The sequence below is a fragment of the Schistocerca gregaria genome, chromosome 1 (genome assembly GCF_023897955.1).
Source record: "Schistocerca gregaria isolate iqSchGreg1 chromosome 1, iqSchGreg1.2, whole genome shotgun sequence".
NCBI classification, from domain to species: Eukaryota; Metazoa; Arthropoda; class Insecta; order Orthoptera; family Acrididae; genus Schistocerca; species Schistocerca gregaria.
Genome location: NC_064920.1, coordinates 475,993,194 through 476,013,141, shown reverse-complemented (window position 1 = coordinate 476,013,141; position 19,948 = coordinate 475,993,194). Strand labels below are relative to the sequence as shown.

At 45.0% G+C, this 19,948-nt stretch overlaps 1 protein-coding gene across 4 annotated transcripts in view; it reads right to left on the bottom strand.

Moving 5' to 3' along the window:
- LOC126353381 (endothelial transcription factor GATA-2-like) overlaps positions 1 to 19,948 on the bottom strand; it is a 569,668-nt gene that overhangs the window by 323,052 nt on the left and 226,668 nt on the right. For 3 of the 4 annotated variants that reach the window (XM_050002759.1, XM_050002762.1, XM_050002760.1), the window contains exon 3: positions 1,106 to 1,247. In XM_050002759.1, the coding sequence (XP_049858716.1) occupies positions 1,106 to 1,247 (142 nt within the window). Of the gene's footprint in view, positions 1 to 1,101; positions 1,248 to 19,948 lie in introns of all 4 variants that reach the window. The other variant, XM_050002761.1, reaches the window with a different exon arrangement.

Here is a 19,948-nt window from a genome sequence, read left to right as displayed (position 1 = left end):
GGGCGAAAAGTCTTCAATAGTACGATATCTAGTAAAGAACTGCTGTGTATTTGTGGCAGTCTAACTGAAACAAAAATCCGGTTTGCGAACAGCCTTACTACACAGGTCTTTCGGCACCGACTAGTTTATGACATACCTTGATAAAAGCGTCTTTTAACAGCTGCTGAAATACTGATCCAGTTTTCCAGTTTATGGCGATCGATTGTCTAGAAGAATTTTGCTATATAAAGAACTCTAGGTCACAGAAAGTAAAAAACGACACGATATCAGACAAGTCTTCATCAGTCTGGATTTAACACAAATCACTTCCAAACTGAAACCTTTTTGACGCGCTCTGATTAAAACGATAGGTTTACCCGATAGAACAGTAGCCCTTGAAAGAACTTACTGGTCGCTTTGGAGCGCTGGCCTAGAGCTGGTACCAGTGTGCAGAGTGTATATGCCTCTCGATGGTATGGAAAGAACGCAGTGACGTTGTTCGAAGTGGGTATGCCACCCAATGGCAGAAAGGGTTTATCGTGTTTGGACATACCCATTAGCACACCTTGAATCATTTAAGTTGCCCGATTCGTTAGTGTACCAACATGGTCTGCCCAATGTGTCTGAAAAGAAAGATGTACCACTTCCAACCATATAACATGGCGTAAGAACAGTAGTCGTTAAAGGATCCTCATCTAGCGTCAGGCGTTGTCAACGACAATCGAGCTTAATCCAAACAAGAATTGCTGCCATCATCAAATGCAGGTCCATTCCAACCAGTTTTCGAGCGAACACTGCAAAGGGAAATACCTGCCATGGACTTTTGCAGTACCTAAAACAGCGAGTCTTCCGTGGGCGAAACAACTACAAAGGTGGGCGGTACATGACGCAATCGATGAGAGACGACAGCGTGGGCAGCTTACAGAATCCCCTCAGCCAATTTTGGGAATTATCAAGGAAGAAGTGGTGTTACACGGTATTGGAGTGACATCTCCTGGGGCTGAGTAATTTTTGACCTACGTGCTTAGTTGTCAGCTGCTGCGGTTGTGGCGGGACCACGGGCAGGCGCGGAGACAGCTGCGCTGGAGGAAGCGAGGGCCGGCTATGTACTATGGTACTCACCAGTCTCCTCTTGGGCTTTATGAGCGGTCGGTTCTGGCCGTTCATCTTGTAGTAGAGGCCGCAGGCGTTGCACAGGTAGTGGCCCGTGCCGTCGCGCCGCCACAGCGGGGTCGACGTCGCGCCGCAGTTGACGCACTCGCGGCCCTCTGCAAACAAAGAGCAAACAGCTTCATTCCAAACGTGACACAACAGAGAATATGCAAGCACTGCACCACCTCGTCTCAATATGAGTCACCAGACAACAGACAACAGTGTGCACTCAATACAATGCCACTCTGGTTACAGTGTAAGGTTTATATGTTTTTTTTTTTTTTTGTGTTCGATGAAAGTGATGTGAGTTTCGTTTCTGTTTAATGTGTCATACATCAGATTTGTGCACTTGATATTTTTCAAATAGAAGTCTTCAGTACACAATGTGTTAAACCGCAGAGGTTCTGACTACAAGCAATGCTATCTTTGGTTGTAAGTAATATTGTCGTCGCCAATGTCGCACTGAGTGAGAAGTAAGGGACGGAGTCCGATGTTGGTCACGCTGCTGAGCGGTCTGGAAATAACTAGCGGGATGCAGAGATGCAAACGTAGAGGATGTTTCCTTTTGGAAACGCGATTTCGTAAAGATTGAATTGAAAAGTGTCGAATTATTCAGATAATATTGTAGTCGCATTTGTTGCTCGTGCGTAATTTACGACGAGTTTTAAATTGGCAAACATTTAGCATGCTTTGCTTTATTGGTTCGGCTCAGTTAGTTCGAGTGTCGAGATGAGATTAAGCAGAATTATCTGCTTTCTTGGCTTGCACTCAGAGCTATACAGGGCGACGCAAATAAAAATGGCCCGGACGAGCGGACACGACTGGACGTGAATTTGTCGCAGCATTACGGTGGAGGAAAAGACCTGCAATTACTTCCAACAGGATGGAGCAACTGCCCGTACAGCTGACCGGCAGAGGTGAGTCTGGTCCACACCCTAGTTGGCCACCAACATCATCTGATCTGACTGAAGAGCCCTCAAGTCTAAGGTGTATCGCAACAGCCACCTAGTTTTCAAGAACAACAGCAGAACATTTCGGTTGATACCGCAGCAATTCCAGCACTCCAGCTTCGATCCGCCTTCAGCAACTTGCTGACCAAGGCCCAAAACTGCGAAAACATGATTTATGGTTATTTTCAACATCTCCTATAGTCTGGTAAGTGCTGTATTTTCAGTGTTCTGTTTTGTTTATTTATAGCCTGGAACTCTGTTCACCGGGCCACTTTTATTTGCTCCACCCTGAACTTTCACCTCAAGCCTACCCCTTCACTAACGTATCGTATAGCAGAGTAATTATTTTAAAATGGAAATGAATTTTGTAAAGATTCTTATAATAATTAATGAATGAGTTCCATAGTTCGCAATATAATTTTTGAATCCTAGTCTCTTTCAGCAAATTCAGTTTCAATCACCGTCTCCTCACGAGAATTTTGTTTCCCACATTGCACTGAGCGGAACGCAGCCATTCAAAGTCAGGCGTGCATGATGCAGCTGTTTATCCCTAAGTTGCAGTCGGGAAGGTTTCTCTTTAGCTGCGGAGCTGTATTTCAATATTTCCCACTTCCGAGCAGTGCCGAATTTTCATTGCCACAAGATAAGTCATCAATATTTGATATGGCCAATTTAACGTCATAGTTGAGACAGAGTGAGATCATTCACAGTCAAACGTTCCTTTCAAAATTATCTTCAGAGTCAGCTTAGGTGAAGTTCGTTTCAGATTGCATTTCTTATGCAGACATTCTTACCCCTACAGCGCACTGATACATTCGGAAAAAAATCATTTAATGTTCGGAATTTTATTTAGTCACTTTGTTTGCGTAAATTTACAGGGCATTTTAATGGAAGCATTTTGGGCAGTTGTTCTTTCAAAGTTCAGTTTGTAATTTTAAGCAGAATTCCTAATCCGTTAGTTTCGTGTATTGGAATTGCAAGTCACGTACTGTGACGTAACGCATTTTAGCACTGTTCATTGCACTGTAAAATACAGAATTTCGAAGGATAGCTTATTTAACTTGCAGTTATAGGTTTGCAATTATTCTAGGTAAAAGATAATTGTAAACCAGTTACATAGTTGCTGATGTACCTAGCGACTCTTTCCATGAAATAGCGTTTACGTAAGCACATCACTTACATTGTTCAGGTTCACATTACAACACAGACACAACGAAGGTAAGGAACAAAATCCAGTTCTTATAAAAAATAAATGGAAACAGTTACAACATGTTTTCGCATATACGAGAGATATTATTTTTTAAAGGTTCGATTTGTTGCGAAAATCCGACGAAGCTTTACGCAGATGTGCGGTGCAGTGCGTGAAGTATCCACAACGATGGTGTCATGTCACAATTATCAGCCCTGAGCGCGCAGTGAGCACATAAACATGCCTAGAGCAAAATAGTCCCGCGCCAGGGATGAATTGCGTTCTGTCATTAAATTTCGTGATGGTGACTGGTGAAGCTTTCACGACTGACAGCAAGGTGCAGCAACTGAACCGGATCTTTGAAGCAGGACGTACAGATGTTCATGATGCAGGCCGTCACGAAACGAAGCGTGTTAACCGATGATCTTGTTCAGTGGGTGAATCAGGCGGTTCGAGAAAATGGTTGGTTCTCAGTTTCTGTGTTGAATCATTTCTTTCCCGGAATTTCAAGGTCTGTTGTCTATGACATCGTGAGTGAAAGACCTCATTACCGCAAATTCTGTGCGAGATAGTTTCCCAAGATGCAGTGTTATGATCACGAAACACACCTAATGGTCGCCGTCTTAGCGTTTCTCCATCGCTACCATAATGAAGGAGAAGTGTTTTTTAACGTAGCTGTTGCAGGTGACGAGACATGGGTTCATTTACAAAATGAAGAAACAAAGGGCAATCTCATTCCCCTAATAAACCAAAGAAGGGAGTTCTGTTGGTGGAATGCAGGGCACGTGGCACGACCATTGCTGCAGCGTAATACAGCGTGGCTCTTCAACGTCTACGAAGGGCAATTACAACAAGAGACGAGGAATATAGTCATCAGTCAAAGTCCTTATTCGTTACAATGCCTCGGCCCCACAGAGCAAGTTAAACAAAAATGCTTCTACAGCTCTTTCGGCGGGAAGTGTGTGATCACCCACCCGGAATTGCATCCCTCTCATTTTCATCTGTTTACCGGACTAGGAGACCAGCATTTTCGCACATACTAGCTGCACACCAGAGTAGAGAACTGGCTGAAAGCACAGGCGGCAGCCCTCTATGACGAGGGTACCGGGAAGTTGGTACCGCGTTACGACAAATGCCTAAGTCGGAGTGGCGACTATGTAAAGAAGTAGTTGGAAGGCGTAGCTAAGTGTTGCAAATGAAACTCATTGTAGCTTCCATTTTGCTACAGATCGGTCCTCGAAGAAGAAATAAATAAAACGATATTACGCGTCGTATTACTCGACAGAAATGTAGTAACTACTGGGGCACGTGAGTACGTGTCGACAGATTTCAGTTCAGAGCAGTGCGCGCTGTTATCTCGTGATCCGAACACGGAAAATGATCGCCGTAAACTGTCTTCCTGACCATCTGCGACGGGCTGCTGTTACTGTCATTAAATTTATTAACGATGATTAGGACAACGACGTTACCGTCCTGACGAAAAAGGCAACAAAAGTCTCAAGCTAAACAGTAAGTTTTTGTGCGATTCATCGTCATAGATGGAACATTAGGGGCGTTCGGTTGTTGTTTATTAACGTACCGTTACTACGTAACACGTTTAGTTCTTTTGTTGACGATATTTAACTCTCATAATTGGTTTCGAAATTATAATAATTTTCTGTTCAGACGGGCTTGTGGCAGTCCAACAGAACCGAAACAATGAAGTAAGTTCCCGGGCTTCATGATATAACTTCACCAGCGTTCAAGTAATTGCTGTTTTACAGGATTATCTCTATAAAAATGGTAGATTACATAAATTCCAGAAATGTCGTGTAACAAATGAACATAGATGTTCTCCAAATGACGCTTTTACTGTAATCATCTGTACCGGACAAGTTCAGACACGACCAAAAAAGGAACGGCATTGCACGATGCATACGCCCAAGGCGCAACCACGTGTTCGCGTATTCTCATGTGGAAACTTGACGAGGAAACCGAGATGTGTTAGGGCAAGTATTTCCAGCAATTACGCCATTTTCTCTCCTCTATTAGGTGAGAAACTGTTACAAAACGTGGAGAAAAATCATCTCATTTCTATAAATAACCACATCGGCGTCTCAAACGAGCTTCATCTTACCGACACGTTGCTTGTCGAGAAGTTCATTCGCCCTTATCAGCTAATCAGTCCGCCAAATTATAACGAAACAGTAACATCTGTCTCATAACTATAGCAGACTTACCGACTGAAACACTAATCAGTTCACACAGAACATAATATTACCTAAAGGACGCGCAGTATTAACGAGAACTTACAGCAACGGTCATAGAGCGGCAACCAACCAGCGAGGATCTTGCGGAAGTTTCTCCGACAAACGAAAATGTTTGAATGTGTCGACCAGTACGGTTTTGTCCGACTACGCTGCTGCTGTACTCGCTATGATATTGGTTCTTCATTTCGTTTGTGTATTAACTGTGGCCTTCAGATATAATTATTAATAACATTCCATCTCACAGTGTCTCGTGTCGGTTATCTTACTGCAGTGCTCTTTCTGCACTAAAGTTCATCATCTTAACAAATTAATAGCATTACGGTACTTTTAGTGTTGTTGATTTAGTGGCAAAATTTATTAAGCTTTGCCCAGTAAATATGACAAAAATGTCGCATCTAACGTGATCAACCACGGAGAGGAATTTAAAGTTTATCTAGCTTCGACTGTTAAACTGAAACCACTACTTTCAGCCAGCTTCATCAGCAGCCTGAGCTCTTTAGTGTAACAGGTGCTGTCTGCGACTGTAGTTTTTGGCTCTAAGCGGTCGTTCAAAGTCCCTGGTTTGATTTTATTACTATGTTGGTTTTCCCTACCCTATACATTCACCACGACTACCTTCACTGGACTAGCACACATGTAGAAGTCAGCAGAATCTTTGGTAATGGAGCCATCCTACCTATCGCCAGATGTGATTGAGAGCAAATACGGAAAACCTAATTTTAAATGGATGGATTGGGATTTGAACTATGTTTCTTTCAAATACGATTCTAGTGCTTTAACCGTTAAATCTGACTGAGTGATTTGTGCAGAGAGACAAATAACAGTGGTCTTAGTCCAACCTTGTCCGCACCGAAACTGAGATTATTGTGCAGTATGTCTGCCTGTGATTATAATAAAGCCAGCCGGTAATCACCGAGCAATGTGGCGCTGTGGTTAGCACACAGGGCTGGAATTTGGGAAGATGACGTTTCAAACTCGCGTCCGGCCATCCACATTTAGGTTTCCTGTAATTTCTCTAAATCACTGCAGGCAGATGGCAGAATCGTTCTTTTGAAGCAGCACGGCCGATTTCCTTCCCATCCCTGACATCGTCCGAGCCTGTGGTCCGTCTCTAATGACCTCGATGTTGACGGGATGTTAAACATAACCTCCTTTTCTTCCAGCCAGTACCCTTGCAGACTAGTAGAAGACCCCTTATTAGTTCTTTAGAAGACACGATTTCTTCATTAGTGAACGACAATATTCAGTGTCCTTTGCCCTCCAACGCTTCGCATTGCAAGATAATATGTGGTGAGGTTTCGGCCCTCTAGCCACATAGTCTACATTTAGGGGTTTCTTTATGTCCAACGTGTGTGGGGTTTCTCAAAGCTCCCATGGCTAGTCATTACTCGTACTTTGACTTTAATCTATTTCCTGTTCGAGCACAGAATAACAGAACTTCTCTTCAGACACGGCTTCGGCATCATTAGCTTGTCATACTTCTGTTTCTGGATCTTAAACCAATATTCTGTTCAAAATGGCTCTGAGCACTATGGGACTTAACATCTGAGGTCAGCAGTCCCCTAGACTTAGAACTACTTAAACCTAACTAACCTAAGGACATCACACATATCCATGCCCGAGGCCAATATTCTGTCTGCTGCCTATTGATCAAGCTACGTAGTTATGATTTGGCTATTACCTTAGTTAAAGCTAGGATATATTCCGGTCCAACAAATGGAGTCACCGCTGTAGTGGAGAGCTAACCATTACAATACTGGAATTTGTAAAATTATTTTTGAGGACTAAGATATAGGTTAAGAATAATGGGGTGTAGCACCACTGTTTTTGTAAAGCATCTGTTGATTCCAAAATTCTGATATGGTATTGACTACAACTATTAGTACCAGAGTGAAAGCGGGACAAAATAAAAACCCCGGTAAGTCTCTCTTCCATTGTCCCTCAACTGTGTCTGTTGGCTGTTTCAGGCGCCTTAGAGAACTGGCCCATTTGACGCTAAAAACTCTGCATTAATCAAACAGATGAATCATCTACAGGATAAAGCATACACAAACATGATGCAGGTTTGCATACAGGGCCGCACTAGGACAAAGCGCGTGAGCAAAATGTGAGAGGTGTCGGAGCGAATGGAGAAGGGGAAGAAGAATGGGAAGAAAGTACAAAAAACACTAGAGGGAGGACGCGAAACGTCAGGACAGCGGTGGGGGGGGGGGGGGGGGGGGGAGGGCGGCGGGAAGGCCGAGCGGGGAAAAGCGTTGCGGTGACAAAAAGTGCAGTTCCGAGTTAATAACGTGGAATTAAAAATATGTGCACGCGAGCGGGCATGTGTGCGCATCTGCGCGGGGCACCCGCCGTTAACTGCTAGCAGTAGTTAGCTGTGTGTGGCGATTCTTGTCAGCGACTCTCCAGACCCTCCCCCCCTCCTCCCCCCTGTTTTTCTACACTATTACTCGGCTGTTGTTTTCCCAAAACAAAGAGCTTCCGTATACAGGAAAAAATAACGAAGTGCAGTCGCGTCATACGTGTCTGCTAGGCAACACCAGAAGGCTTTTGTACTATTTGTGTTGTGACAGTGGTAATTTAGCTTCTGTGGCAATTGCCGTCGACAGGTTAATGTTTGTCCCCCACAGTATCTCGTCACGTTATTTTAATCAGTTCGGCACGTAATCCATGACTGACTCGATTACTGTATAATATCACGCAGAAGCCTCCATGACATACAGGGAGTGCGATCTCGACATGCCGAAACAATTTTTGATCGAAAAAGAAAATTAATGTAAAAAACAACCTTAGGTAACTATCAAAACTGCCTTTATTGTAATTGTATTCGGTATGAGGACTAGCTTTTTTAAGCAGAGTCCAATAGTTTTTTACTTTCTCTCCTCACGAGCTGCACAGAAACATCGTATTACAATGTACCATGCACGTAAACATTACGTTACTAAAAACGTAACGTAAAACTGACTTTGACTGTACTGTAACTGAGGCAACGTAACCTGTCCACTTACTGTAGTTGACAGTAAACAAATGTGACCGCTAGGAAAATGCGCACCGGTCATCCAGTCATTCGTATTCAGTTGAAGATACACGAGAGCACCATGCGGGTTGAGGTACCCTTAGTCCGATACAACATTTCCTTCATTTCTTTTTTCCTAGATAAAAGTTGTTCGCGATCGTCAGGATAACTGGAGCAGCCTATATTATGTATGTGTCATGAAGTGGGTGCATCAAGAAATACGAAGCCGGCGGGTGGCTCATCGTTCTCGTGGTAATGCAACTGCTCTACTTGATCATACAGAGTAAAGTTCAGGCTGTGAGACAAGGAGACGAACCGTACCAGTAACGTGCGTGTGCACTAGATTACACCCTTTCAGTAATACGGTGGCTTCTAGCTTTGTACAACATGAAGGGTATTTTCTGTCGAGTGTGTACGTGGAAGATTTGACAACATCAGTTGTTGTCAAGTCTTCGAAGTATACTCTCCACAAGAAATTCACAGAATCCAGTTATCGATGACTCCAGTTATGCATGCATCGATGTATATGATTATCTGCACGTGGAGTGCATATGGGCCTGAAAATGGCATTAATGAGATGCTTAAACTGGTCGTATAAATAATACACCACCTTCGGAAAATATACATCTTTTTGGTATATATCTGACCGCACGCTGCCCCGTAGTTATCCACAATGGATCGACAAAGCATCTATTTATAGTCATAAGGACAAGGAAAATCTTGTGTTTCACACTCAGAAAACGAAAATTATTAAGTTAAAATGTGAAATAGGTGCCAATTTTTATAACGCTAAGATGTGTACGAAATTTCATCTGCATGTGAGAGCATCAACAGTCGTCGTCAGTTAAGCCACCTCTTGCCGTCATTAGCATAGTTTTCTTTGTGCCTTTTTTCGTTGTTTTACTTTCCTTTCGATTAGTGATTCTCAGCAATGACATATTTATATGCGAATATCTGTTTTTCTGGGTTCGAAGTAACAAAATTAGTGCTCCGTCGGCAACGGGATATAATGAGATGAAGTGAAAAAAATTAATTTGAAGGAACGAGTAAGACGATAATTTATTTAAAGTTAATTGTAAAAATGGTAAATAAGCTTTGAGGAATCATTTAGTTTGTCTGAAAAAGGTCCAAGTCAAGCGCATAATAATAATAATAATAATAATAATAGTGTTTGGTAAAAACAGTTATCTACTGGCCGCGGTGGTCTCGCGGTTCTAGGCGCGCAGTCCGGCACCGTGCGACTGCTACGGTCCCAGGTTCGAATCCTGCCTCGGGCATGGACGTGTGTGATGTCCTTAGGTTAGCTAGGATTAAGTAGTTCTAAGTTCTAGGGGACTAATGACCACAGCAGTTGAGTCCCGTAGTGCTCAGAGCCATTATCTACTACGCGAAGACTAAATAAAACGATCTTTCTGAACGACTAACTCTGCTGTGGAATGTGCGCGTTTTTCTCTTAACTTGCTGAGAGATTAAAACTCTGTGTTGGTCCGCTAGTCGAACTCCCATTGGCTTGCCCACAGAGCCATCCTGCCACGACTTACTACCCTGAAATCTACAATTCTGCAGTACTTCTGTCTTACTTAACACACTTCACAGAATGTCTCCTCCGTACACTGCTGGACCAGCACTCCTTGAGCAGAGGATGCTGCAGAGAAAATTGGCCTAGCCGCAGAAGACGACTTGTCTCTTCTTTAATCGATCTTTCACCGTGCTGCCGAGTACGCGTTTCCGTAAACCTTGCTAACAGTGCTGGTTTGGCAAAGTGTTTTATTGTTTCCATCAGAGCCTGTCTTCTCACCGTCCTAGGGTAAAGATCACAATTCTGGTCTCTTGTACGTCAAGAATATCAACAGGAAAAAAAATGAAATGAAAGATCTATAAGAAAATAAAGCATCTCGCTGTTGTTGTGGTCAAAAGTTGGCACTGGGCAGCGAATTGAGTGGTAATTCCCCGCAGAGACGTCATCCTCTGCGCACTGAGGCAGCCGCCCCGGCGTGTCACAGACAATTCCTGGCCGGTCTGGTCAAGTGGCCGCATTCTTGAGCCGCGGCGCCGCCGGAATCTCAAATGGAACAAACACCCAGCAAACGGCACAAAAAGCGCCGCCTTGGGCCTGACTCATCGTCCCCGCCCTGCCGCGGACTTACTTGTCGTGACGCGACAAACGCGCGCACGAGGCCGCCACAAAAACCCGCACTCCCGGCTCATTCACAGCCCTACACGCGACGCTCAATCCACGGCGCGGTGCGTACCCAACTGGCGCCGGGCGGTGCGGTGGCGCGCCAGTCGGCGCCCGGGCTTGTTAACATTGCGCGCATTCGTATCATAACATCAGGAAGCGATCGACTAGACGCCCGCTTGAATGCATATTCCTTAATTAAGTTACTGGTTATGCTAATGAGGAAGAGACCAGCTCGGGATGAGCTGGTCACCGGAGAAGCTAAGTTGTGGTCACGGACGGTGGGAGGGGGGGCGGCGGCAAGCGATAAACGTCACTAGTGGGCCAACAGCGAGGTAGCAGACGAAGACCTAACTGTGTCAGTTAGCCCAGCCTGTAAATCATTATCTAATTCCGCATAGTGACTCGGCGAATTAGTCAGTTGGTTCTTTTTGTACGCAGTATTGTAGTTTTTTTTTCGTTTTGCCCCCGGAAAAGAAGGTGGAAGGGAGGAATTAACATCTGTCGACGACGAGGTCATTACAGACAGCACAAACTCGCAGTAGGGAAGGATAGTGAGGGAAACCAACCGTGTCCTTTTCAGGGAACAATCTCGTCATTTAAATTTTATTATTTCTTTTTCTGACTCGGATGCACTTTTTCTGTATGAGAGTTGAGCATCTTCAAATCTATGTACTTCCGTAAGTAGCCCGTCGTGTCCATGTGGAATAAACACATACAAATACGTGACTATACAGGCCTGAAGAGGATAAACTTTCATCGAAATTAGAAAAAAAAGAAAAAATGTGCAGCTGAGACGTCAAAATAAGCGAAAAATTTTAAGTATCATAGCTGCTGTTAAATCTCTATGATACGTCGGAAACAGTTATTTTGGGATTTGCCTTTAGTGATTTAGTGAAACCAAACCACCAAAAACCTTTGTCTAAATGTCTATAGAGTTTTTGAACCGTTGTTCCAGAATATTATGAGTCAAGGGAAGAGCCCCATCTGCACCGCTAGACAGAACTGTCTTCTAAGGGAACTGTTCTGTTTAATTTTATTTACATAATAGAAACAGCAAAAAACGATAGAAGTAAGTGAAATGGATACATCAGCGAAATACATAAAATTAAATCCGAGGTTCTTGAAGAAGCAGCTCCAACTTCTGGTATTTGGAAATAATATTACTTTTTTCGTGTACTACATCATTTTACTCCGCGGCAATGACGCGGCAACAAATATCCTGCAATAATTAGCCAAAATTCTGAAAAATCAGATTGTGCTTCGAAACGTACTTTGGTGTATAAATGACAGTGCTGACGAAATTTGTTATTTAGCTTTATGTTAATGTATTAAGGAACGTCCAATAAGTGAAATAGTTCAACGTACCAGTCGTTCTAAAATAACTCGAGCAGTGATGTAATCTAACTTCCGTCAGGCAGTTGCGGCCTTGTACCAACTTAGCATTTCTAATTGAGTTCACTCGTCCTTAAGTTGTCAAATAGGCACTACTTTGCTATCTAGAACAACATAAAAGTAATTTTTTTCCCAGCTGAATGATAACAAGGGTAGTAAAGTATTAAAAGGATGAAGCAGACGGTAGGTAAATATTTCCTTTTAGTCGTCCACTGTGTTGTGACAGTGGTTAAAACCGTTTCTTTGTTAGTCAATGGCTTCGGAGAATGTCAGCATGCCACAATATTTTGGAAGGGCTGCGCGAGATTTATCTCGTGTGGATTTTTCATGTACTTTTGCCGGCTCTGGAGACGTTCTGCCTCCCCTCGGGCCGTTGGCAGCGCACGCAACCGCGCCGGCCACTAAGTCTCCCCGCTGTTAGGAGGCTGACAGTGCACGAGGATGAAAAATCCCTCCCCTCAGCTACGCGGACTGTGCAGCCTCAGAACGGGAGCACGTGATCATGTTACGTGGAGGCGCGCCATACTTCACCCGCGGCACACCGTTAACTTCAGAGTCACTCCCCCTACCCTCCCGTACTTCCTCACCTGAACCTTTTTGCCATCCCCCTTTCTTCAAACAACGCTCTTCTCCCGGCTCTTCCACGCGGGACAGGTTTAAGAAGAACGCGAGGGGAACGGGGGGGGGGGGGGGAGATAAAGTAGCAGAGGACAAGTAAATCGTGCCCCTTTTGGGACGGTGAGCCATAACTCAAAAAATCCTTTTAATTAAAAGGGACTTGGCTACTTGACTCCATACATACACGCGATGTCCGTGTCCTTGCACCTTATGGGCCCTAATAAAAAAGAACAGAGTTTTAATTGGCTTTTCTAAAAATCGAATGACAAGCTTTAGTTACAACTTCTCCTTTCGTAGATGCTATGAGTGCGCAGTCCACACTGCAGCGTAATTTATGGAGGGGGAAAAATAGAGATGATGTGCCGTACAAAGAGAAACGTCGTTTACTTTCAAGAGGTGAGGATTTTTATTCCTCCTAACGCTGAACAAAAGGAAATTTTACGCCTAGTGTGGCATTCCATAAATGTGTACGCCTGTTAAATTTCATTGGTCATGTGGAATCTGACAAGGTTACAAAAAGAATGCCTTTTTTTTGGAAAGTAATAGGAGATAACTTTGTACTGTCCACACGGTAGCTTGAGATAAACGTATAATGCTGAACATCTGAAAACGTTCCCGGCCTTCTTTACAGTAGGATTAATGCTTCACGGTAAGCAACATTGACCAACCACAAACGAGACTGTTAAGCTGCCACAGGAAACGAGCGTTCTTTAACAGATGCAACAATTCAACACTGCCGTCCTAGGAAATAATGCAAGTCAGGAAAAATCACATGCACTACTTTGTTTTCCTCCGAAATGTATTGTGAGCTGTTACGTGTGTGTGCGTATCGCAGGACGAGTTTGGTGAACGCTTGTTCAGAGCAGTGTGTATTGTGTTTACGCTGTTATGCAGGGGCTCGGCAAAAATATGGAAACACCAGAGAAAGGCGTTTTGAACACACATGCCGGTGCTAGCCAAGCCTGCAGACTGCGCTGTTGTATCTGATCACGAACGGCAACTGAGCTCCTCAGTACGTCGTGAGAACAGTGTTCTCAGTAGTTGTGGATGCATTATGTTGGAGCTCGTATGGTGAGTGCTTCGGTAACCAAAGTCGCCGATGTGTTTGGTGTTTGATAAGGCATCGTATCTAAGTTTTATGCCGCACGCACTATAAGGCGAAAAACACCATCCGCTAGGTCACAACGCTAACGAAAGTGTTTGCTGATTGATCGTGACAGATCGTCAGTGGAGTGTGACGAAAGATAAGAGGACGACAGCTGCAAAAGGTACTATAGAACTGAATGTTGCTGTCGCGAGCCCTACAGGAAATTCCGCCGGCCGCAGTGTCCGAGCGGTTCTAGGCGCTTCAGTCTGTAACGGCGCGACCGCTACGGTCGCAGGTTCGAATCCTGCCTTGGGCATGGATGTGTGTGATGTCCTTAGGTTAGTTAGGTTTAAGTAGTTCTAAGTTCTAGGGGACTGATGACCACAGATGGTTAGTCCCATAGTGCTCAGAGCCATTTGAACCTTAACGGAAAACGTGTTACCGAAGCCATAAAACCTGGACTCTGCAGCAGTGGAAGAATGTCATTAGGTCGGATGAATCTTGTTGCACACTGTTTACAACTGCTGGCTGAGTTTACGTCTCAAGAGTGAAAGATGATGAGAGTTCGGTGACGATTTGGGCAGCCGTGTCCTGATATTCCATGGGCCCGCGATTACTCTGCAATGTCCCGTCACTGACACGGATTATGTGACCATTTTGGGCGATCAGATCCATTCTTTGGTACAGTGTTTGTTTCCCAATGGTGGTGAAGTGTTTCAACACGACAGGGCCCCTGTTCGCACAGTTCGGACCGCCCTGGAATGGTTTTGTCAGCACGAAGATGAATTTTCGCATGCCACCGGTCCCCACAGTCACCAGATCTCAGTATTATTTAGCCTTTCAGTCTACTTTGCCTGAGTCTCGGTCCGACACACAGTTTTAATATGCCAGGAAGTTTCATATCAACGCACACTCCGCTGCAGAGTGAAAATCTCATTCTGTATCTCTAGGGGTGCTCGAATACAACATCAGACGCCAATGCTTTACAGTGCTGTTCAGAACATTATTCCTCGACTACAGCTATTGTTGAGGAATGATGGTGGACATATTGAACATTTCCTGTAAAGAGCATCATCTTTGCTTTGTCTTACTTTGCTATGCTAATTACTGCTATGTTGATCAGATGAAGCGCCACCTGTCGGAAATTTTTTGAAGTTTTGTATATTTTGGTTCTAATAAAATCCCAAGTCATTCCAAACATGTGTTTCAATTTGTACCTCTCTATGTATATTATTCCGTGATTTATTCAGTTTTTAAATTTATACTGACTTTTTGATCAGCCTGTAAACACCAAAATACATGATTACAACTGTAAAACGAGAAAATGAGAGCCAATTCTGTGACTGCTTGCACCATTTTATGAGCTGGTGCACTGTTTCCAAGCTACAAGGCAAAGTACCCTCGATAGAGGTCCGAGCGCGGCATAATGCAGACAGCCGCTTCCAGGTTCCCCAGGTGAGCTCTCGAAAAGGATAAGGAGTCCGGCTGTGTGTGGTGGCTCTGGAGAGTGGGCAGTGGGCACGCGCCCGCGAGAGCAGCTGAGGCGTCGGCGGGCAGCTGCAGGCGGCCCGGCACACGTGCTCTCGCGGGCGCACCTGCATCGCCAGCGCCCGGCCGGCCGTGCCCGCAAATTGCCGGCGCGGCCTGCTTTACGCACTGCCCGTCTCGAGTGCCGCAGAACATCACCCTTCATTTGCTTCAATAGCGGCTCTGCTGATGCGCGCTCCTCGCCTGCAATTTCAGCAGCGGCCACGAACGGAACGGGACGTAATGCGTGCTTTGCACCGCCAGATTGATAGCGTGCGTAATGCATGCTTTGCACTTCGAGTGTCCAGGTATTACCTAGTTACACGCAGCAGGAACTTCCTGTGAGGTATCTATTGAGCGGAAACAGGAACCGAAACTTCGAGGCACATCCGGCTATTTCCCCCGTTTTAGGAACCTTTCAATTGCTCTCGTTTGGATGCTCGCTAGACTCCCCTCGGTGCTGTTCGAGTGCAGTACGCTACCCGCCGACAGCGATTTTAGATCTCTCGCTCCTTTCTCGCCGTCTTTGAATATCAGGAACTCACTATAGCGCAGCGTGTTGTTAGGTGCCCTGCGTGTACCGACGGCTGTGCCTGTCAGGCGAACGGCGAGATGTTTCTTTATGCCCGTCGTGTTCCAGAATGGGCCTTTTAGCATTACGTAGAAAGATAAAACATTTTTGATTCATGACAACGGCACATTTTTGTCACATAAAGATGTGGTGGTTTCTGTTTATGTTTACATTATCCAGTCATTGTTCAAAATGATTCAAATGGCTCTGAGCACTATGGGACCTAACATCTATGGTCATCAGTCCCCTAGAACTTAGAACTACTTAGACCTAACTAACCTAAGGACATCACACAACACCCAGCGATCACCAGGCAGAGAAAATGCCTGACCCCGCCGGGAATCGAACCCGGGCGCGGGAAACGGGAACGCTACCGCACGACCACGAGCTGAGGACTATCTAGTCGTGGAACACAACATGATCAATACGGTACACTAGCGTTCCACAGGGCTTCTCTGTCACCTACACTCAACAGGTACATTTACGAGGCAACTGTTTTTTTAGCAAAGAAAAGATGCCGTTAGGTGCGAGGAAAGACAATGCTTTCCTGTTACAGCTAAATTTACCCACAGCGACATATTAACAAACAAAGCCATTCGATTCTTCCTCTCTCCCTTCCTATCGTTTTGCTGCGTCAGTCTGATTCCCAAACAGTGCATCACACCTAATAGAATACATTACAATCTTGTTAATGACCAATTACCAGTAGTTTTCGAGGTGTCATGTGTACTACGCAGTACGGCGCTGTCGTACTCTTCAAAATGGTTGAAATTAGTATTCCTAATTTCCTATACGTCTCTATGCTGTAGCCTTCTCTCCTACCTAATCAGTTGTGTGGTAATTTGCTGATCGCGCTTTCCTCGAAGTCACCTGGTACTGTAACTCACCCCGGAGAATCCCACTGGCATTATTATGAGACACCTGAGGCAACTGCTCAATTTCATTCATCGGACCTTCTTCATACGTCTCTGTTGTGTCACTAATTTCATGGATATGACCATGGTCACGTCTGACTTGAAATGGGACAGTGCTAAATATTTTCTACAGCATACCTGGGAAGAGCAAAGAATAATTATCGTTTCGAGGATATCGATGTTGTCAGAGGCATTTGAACTAAGATGGGGTAGGAAATCGGCCTTCGTTATTTTAAAGAAACTGTGAAGGAGTCGACGCTAGTAACTTAGCCATGGCTACATTTCACTCAATATCGAAACCTAGGTAGCGGTGAATTTAGCAGCACTTACACACATTTATTTGCTTTATAACCTCCAACGTTCATTATTCGAGGTGCTGAAATCAGAGATGAAACCAAGAAAAGATTACTAACATGCTACATTCAGATAATTGCACAGTAAGAACAAAGCATTTCTTTAAGTAAAGCTCCCAACGTTTTCGTGAAAAGGATTACCACTAAACGTCTGGATTATATCGAAGTTTTCAGACGTTTAGAAATAATTTTGACATTTACGAGAGAGGAATTCAGCTGTGGAATCGTTGAAGGAAATATCTAAGCGTTTGCCATCATGTTAGCATATGTTGCCATTTCATAGCTACAGGACGCACTAGAGGAGTAATCTTTGATGTTTTACTGGCTAGGAGACTCTGACGTCAATACACGGAGAGCATGGCGTGAAAGATAGATTGCGTGCAATTGATTCTAAGTAAATGAATCAAGGCCCAGAATTAGAGTTTCCAGTATTAACTGATACAGAAATTCCTCTTGAACTACAGACACCAATGCCGACCCCGTGAGTTGTAACTACGGCGCAAGCCACCTTCGAATACCGTGGAGATCGATCACAGGAGGTGGTCCACATTTAGACCTCAATTATATGAAACTGCTACTGAGAGGCAGCGTAGTGTTTTTGTGATAAAAGGCTTTAAACACAAAGGGATTACAGACATTAGCTGCGAGCTGGCATTGATTTAAATCAAAGGGAAAAGTCGAAAATTTGGACCGAGATTCGAACCACAGTCTTCAGCTTCCTAGACAGATGCGTCGATCACTGCGTTACACGGACGCAGTTGTCATCCCAACTGCACGGATTACCCTAGCACGCCTTCCGCCAGACTCAAATCCTCAACTTTTGCTCACACTACCAACCAAGTCTCAGCTGCCCGTTATCCTCATTATTCGGGGCATTTCGCCGATTCCCGTTGTTTCGAGCCTGGATGCAGCCGCACTGAAGATATCAGTAGTTGTCATGCCTTCATTACATAAATCAATTTCAGACTTCTAAGCTTTTGTGCAAATTGGTGGCTGTTGCAAATCAGCAAGGCTGTATAAGTAGTATTTAGTTCAGTAGTTTTGGATCCGCCTTTGGTAAAGTACTGTAAAACGGGGTCATTTTCACATTTTCCAGATTCAGTAGAAATATTTGTTACGACTTTTGTTGAAACGTAAGGCTGTAACGTTACACCTGCAGATGCAGGAGGCCTAATTTCAGAATCTATGGAGGATTATTACTTACGGCGACATTAAATCGTCCTCAGTGTCGCTCTGCGTGGGTGCCTCCATGATCTCTTCCTCACTGCAACAACTACGCCTTGTCATTTTGTTTGTAGAAAAGATGATGATACAAACGCTGCTAATCCTGATGAGCCGGCCTAGTGGCCGAGCAGTTGTAGGCGCTTCAGTCTGGAACCGCACGACCGCTACGGTCACAGGTTCGAATCCTGCCTCGGGCATGGATGTGTATGATGTCCTTAGGTTAGGTAGGTTTAAGTAGTTCTAAGTTCGAGGTGACTGATGACCTCAGATGTTAAGTGCTCATGGCCATTTGAACCATTTTTGAATCCTGATGAACAACAAGACGTAATGCCAACTTTAATGCCGCAGAATGAGATCAGGAAAGACAATAATCTGAAGACAACTTAGCGGCCAGGACTGGGGAAAGCTCACAGATGTGGGGCGGAAATTCTACTGCACGCTTAAACTCGCCAACAGCACTCAGATAACGGTGTGGCGGTGCGTGAGTACTCTTCGTCAGCGATCAGACGTTTACTCCTCAATAGCGCTGAAGGGAAGTCCAGATGCCATCCTTAAAGTCGAAAAGAGTACCTGGGAAGCAGTGGGTCATGACTCGTGAACAGTAGTCCGAGGGTTAATTACTGACTTTGGATTAGTGAGGAGCATAATCGTGCCTCGGTGTCAAAGCTAGGCTAGCTGCTACTGATTTGATAGTTCAGCAGAGAGGATTAATCCGGGTCTGATAATGAACTTTTCGGATTAATTTGCGAAGCAGTGCGTCACGTAATTTGTCTCGTGCGCCAAGGGTGCGCGTATTCTAGCAGTGGCCGGGTATATGATTTCTCGCGACGCAACGAAACCACGGACGAAAGTAACGTTTCAGAGGTGGTAAAACAGGCGGCTTCTGAGTAAAGAGGGGAATAGTGAATGCGCACCAACAGCCTAGAGACAGCTTGGCGGCAGTGAATGGTTGGCAAGTCGGTCCAGCCAAGAGCTTGTACGTCTGCCGTTTTTCACGGCGCGGCGCCCCCTGAAGAAATATGCCCGGGGCGGGGAATAGCGGCGGCGGCGAGGTGTTTCCCAGTCCGGCCACGGCGGACCACACAGCTGCGGCTGGTACAGCCGCGGCATAGCACAGGCGGCGCGCGTCCCCTGTCCCTGTCGACGGCGGCGAGACCGGAATCCCCAAACGACGCCGCATTCCGCCCGCGGCGCTCTCCACCGGACATTGCGGCACAAATACCTGGCCCAGCCCGCCGAACCCCTATTATTCACGGGCTTTTAATGCATCGGTCAGCTGGACGCAGCGTTTGTGTCGAGTGGGCTGCATGACTGAAGTAAGTCTCTGTAGGCGACGTGAAAGTAACATCTACGAGGTATGAGCAGATTTCTTGTTTGTAATGGCTATTCCACTACTCTGTCGTTTTGTCCCTCTGCACCATGCGAGACATGCCTACTTATAGTCTGGCAGACGATCACATGCGTTATCATGTGGTTAGTATCTTAAGTTAAAAAATGGGATTCCTCAGCTCTAACTCCTAGTGAACGCAATAGATCGGAAACTTC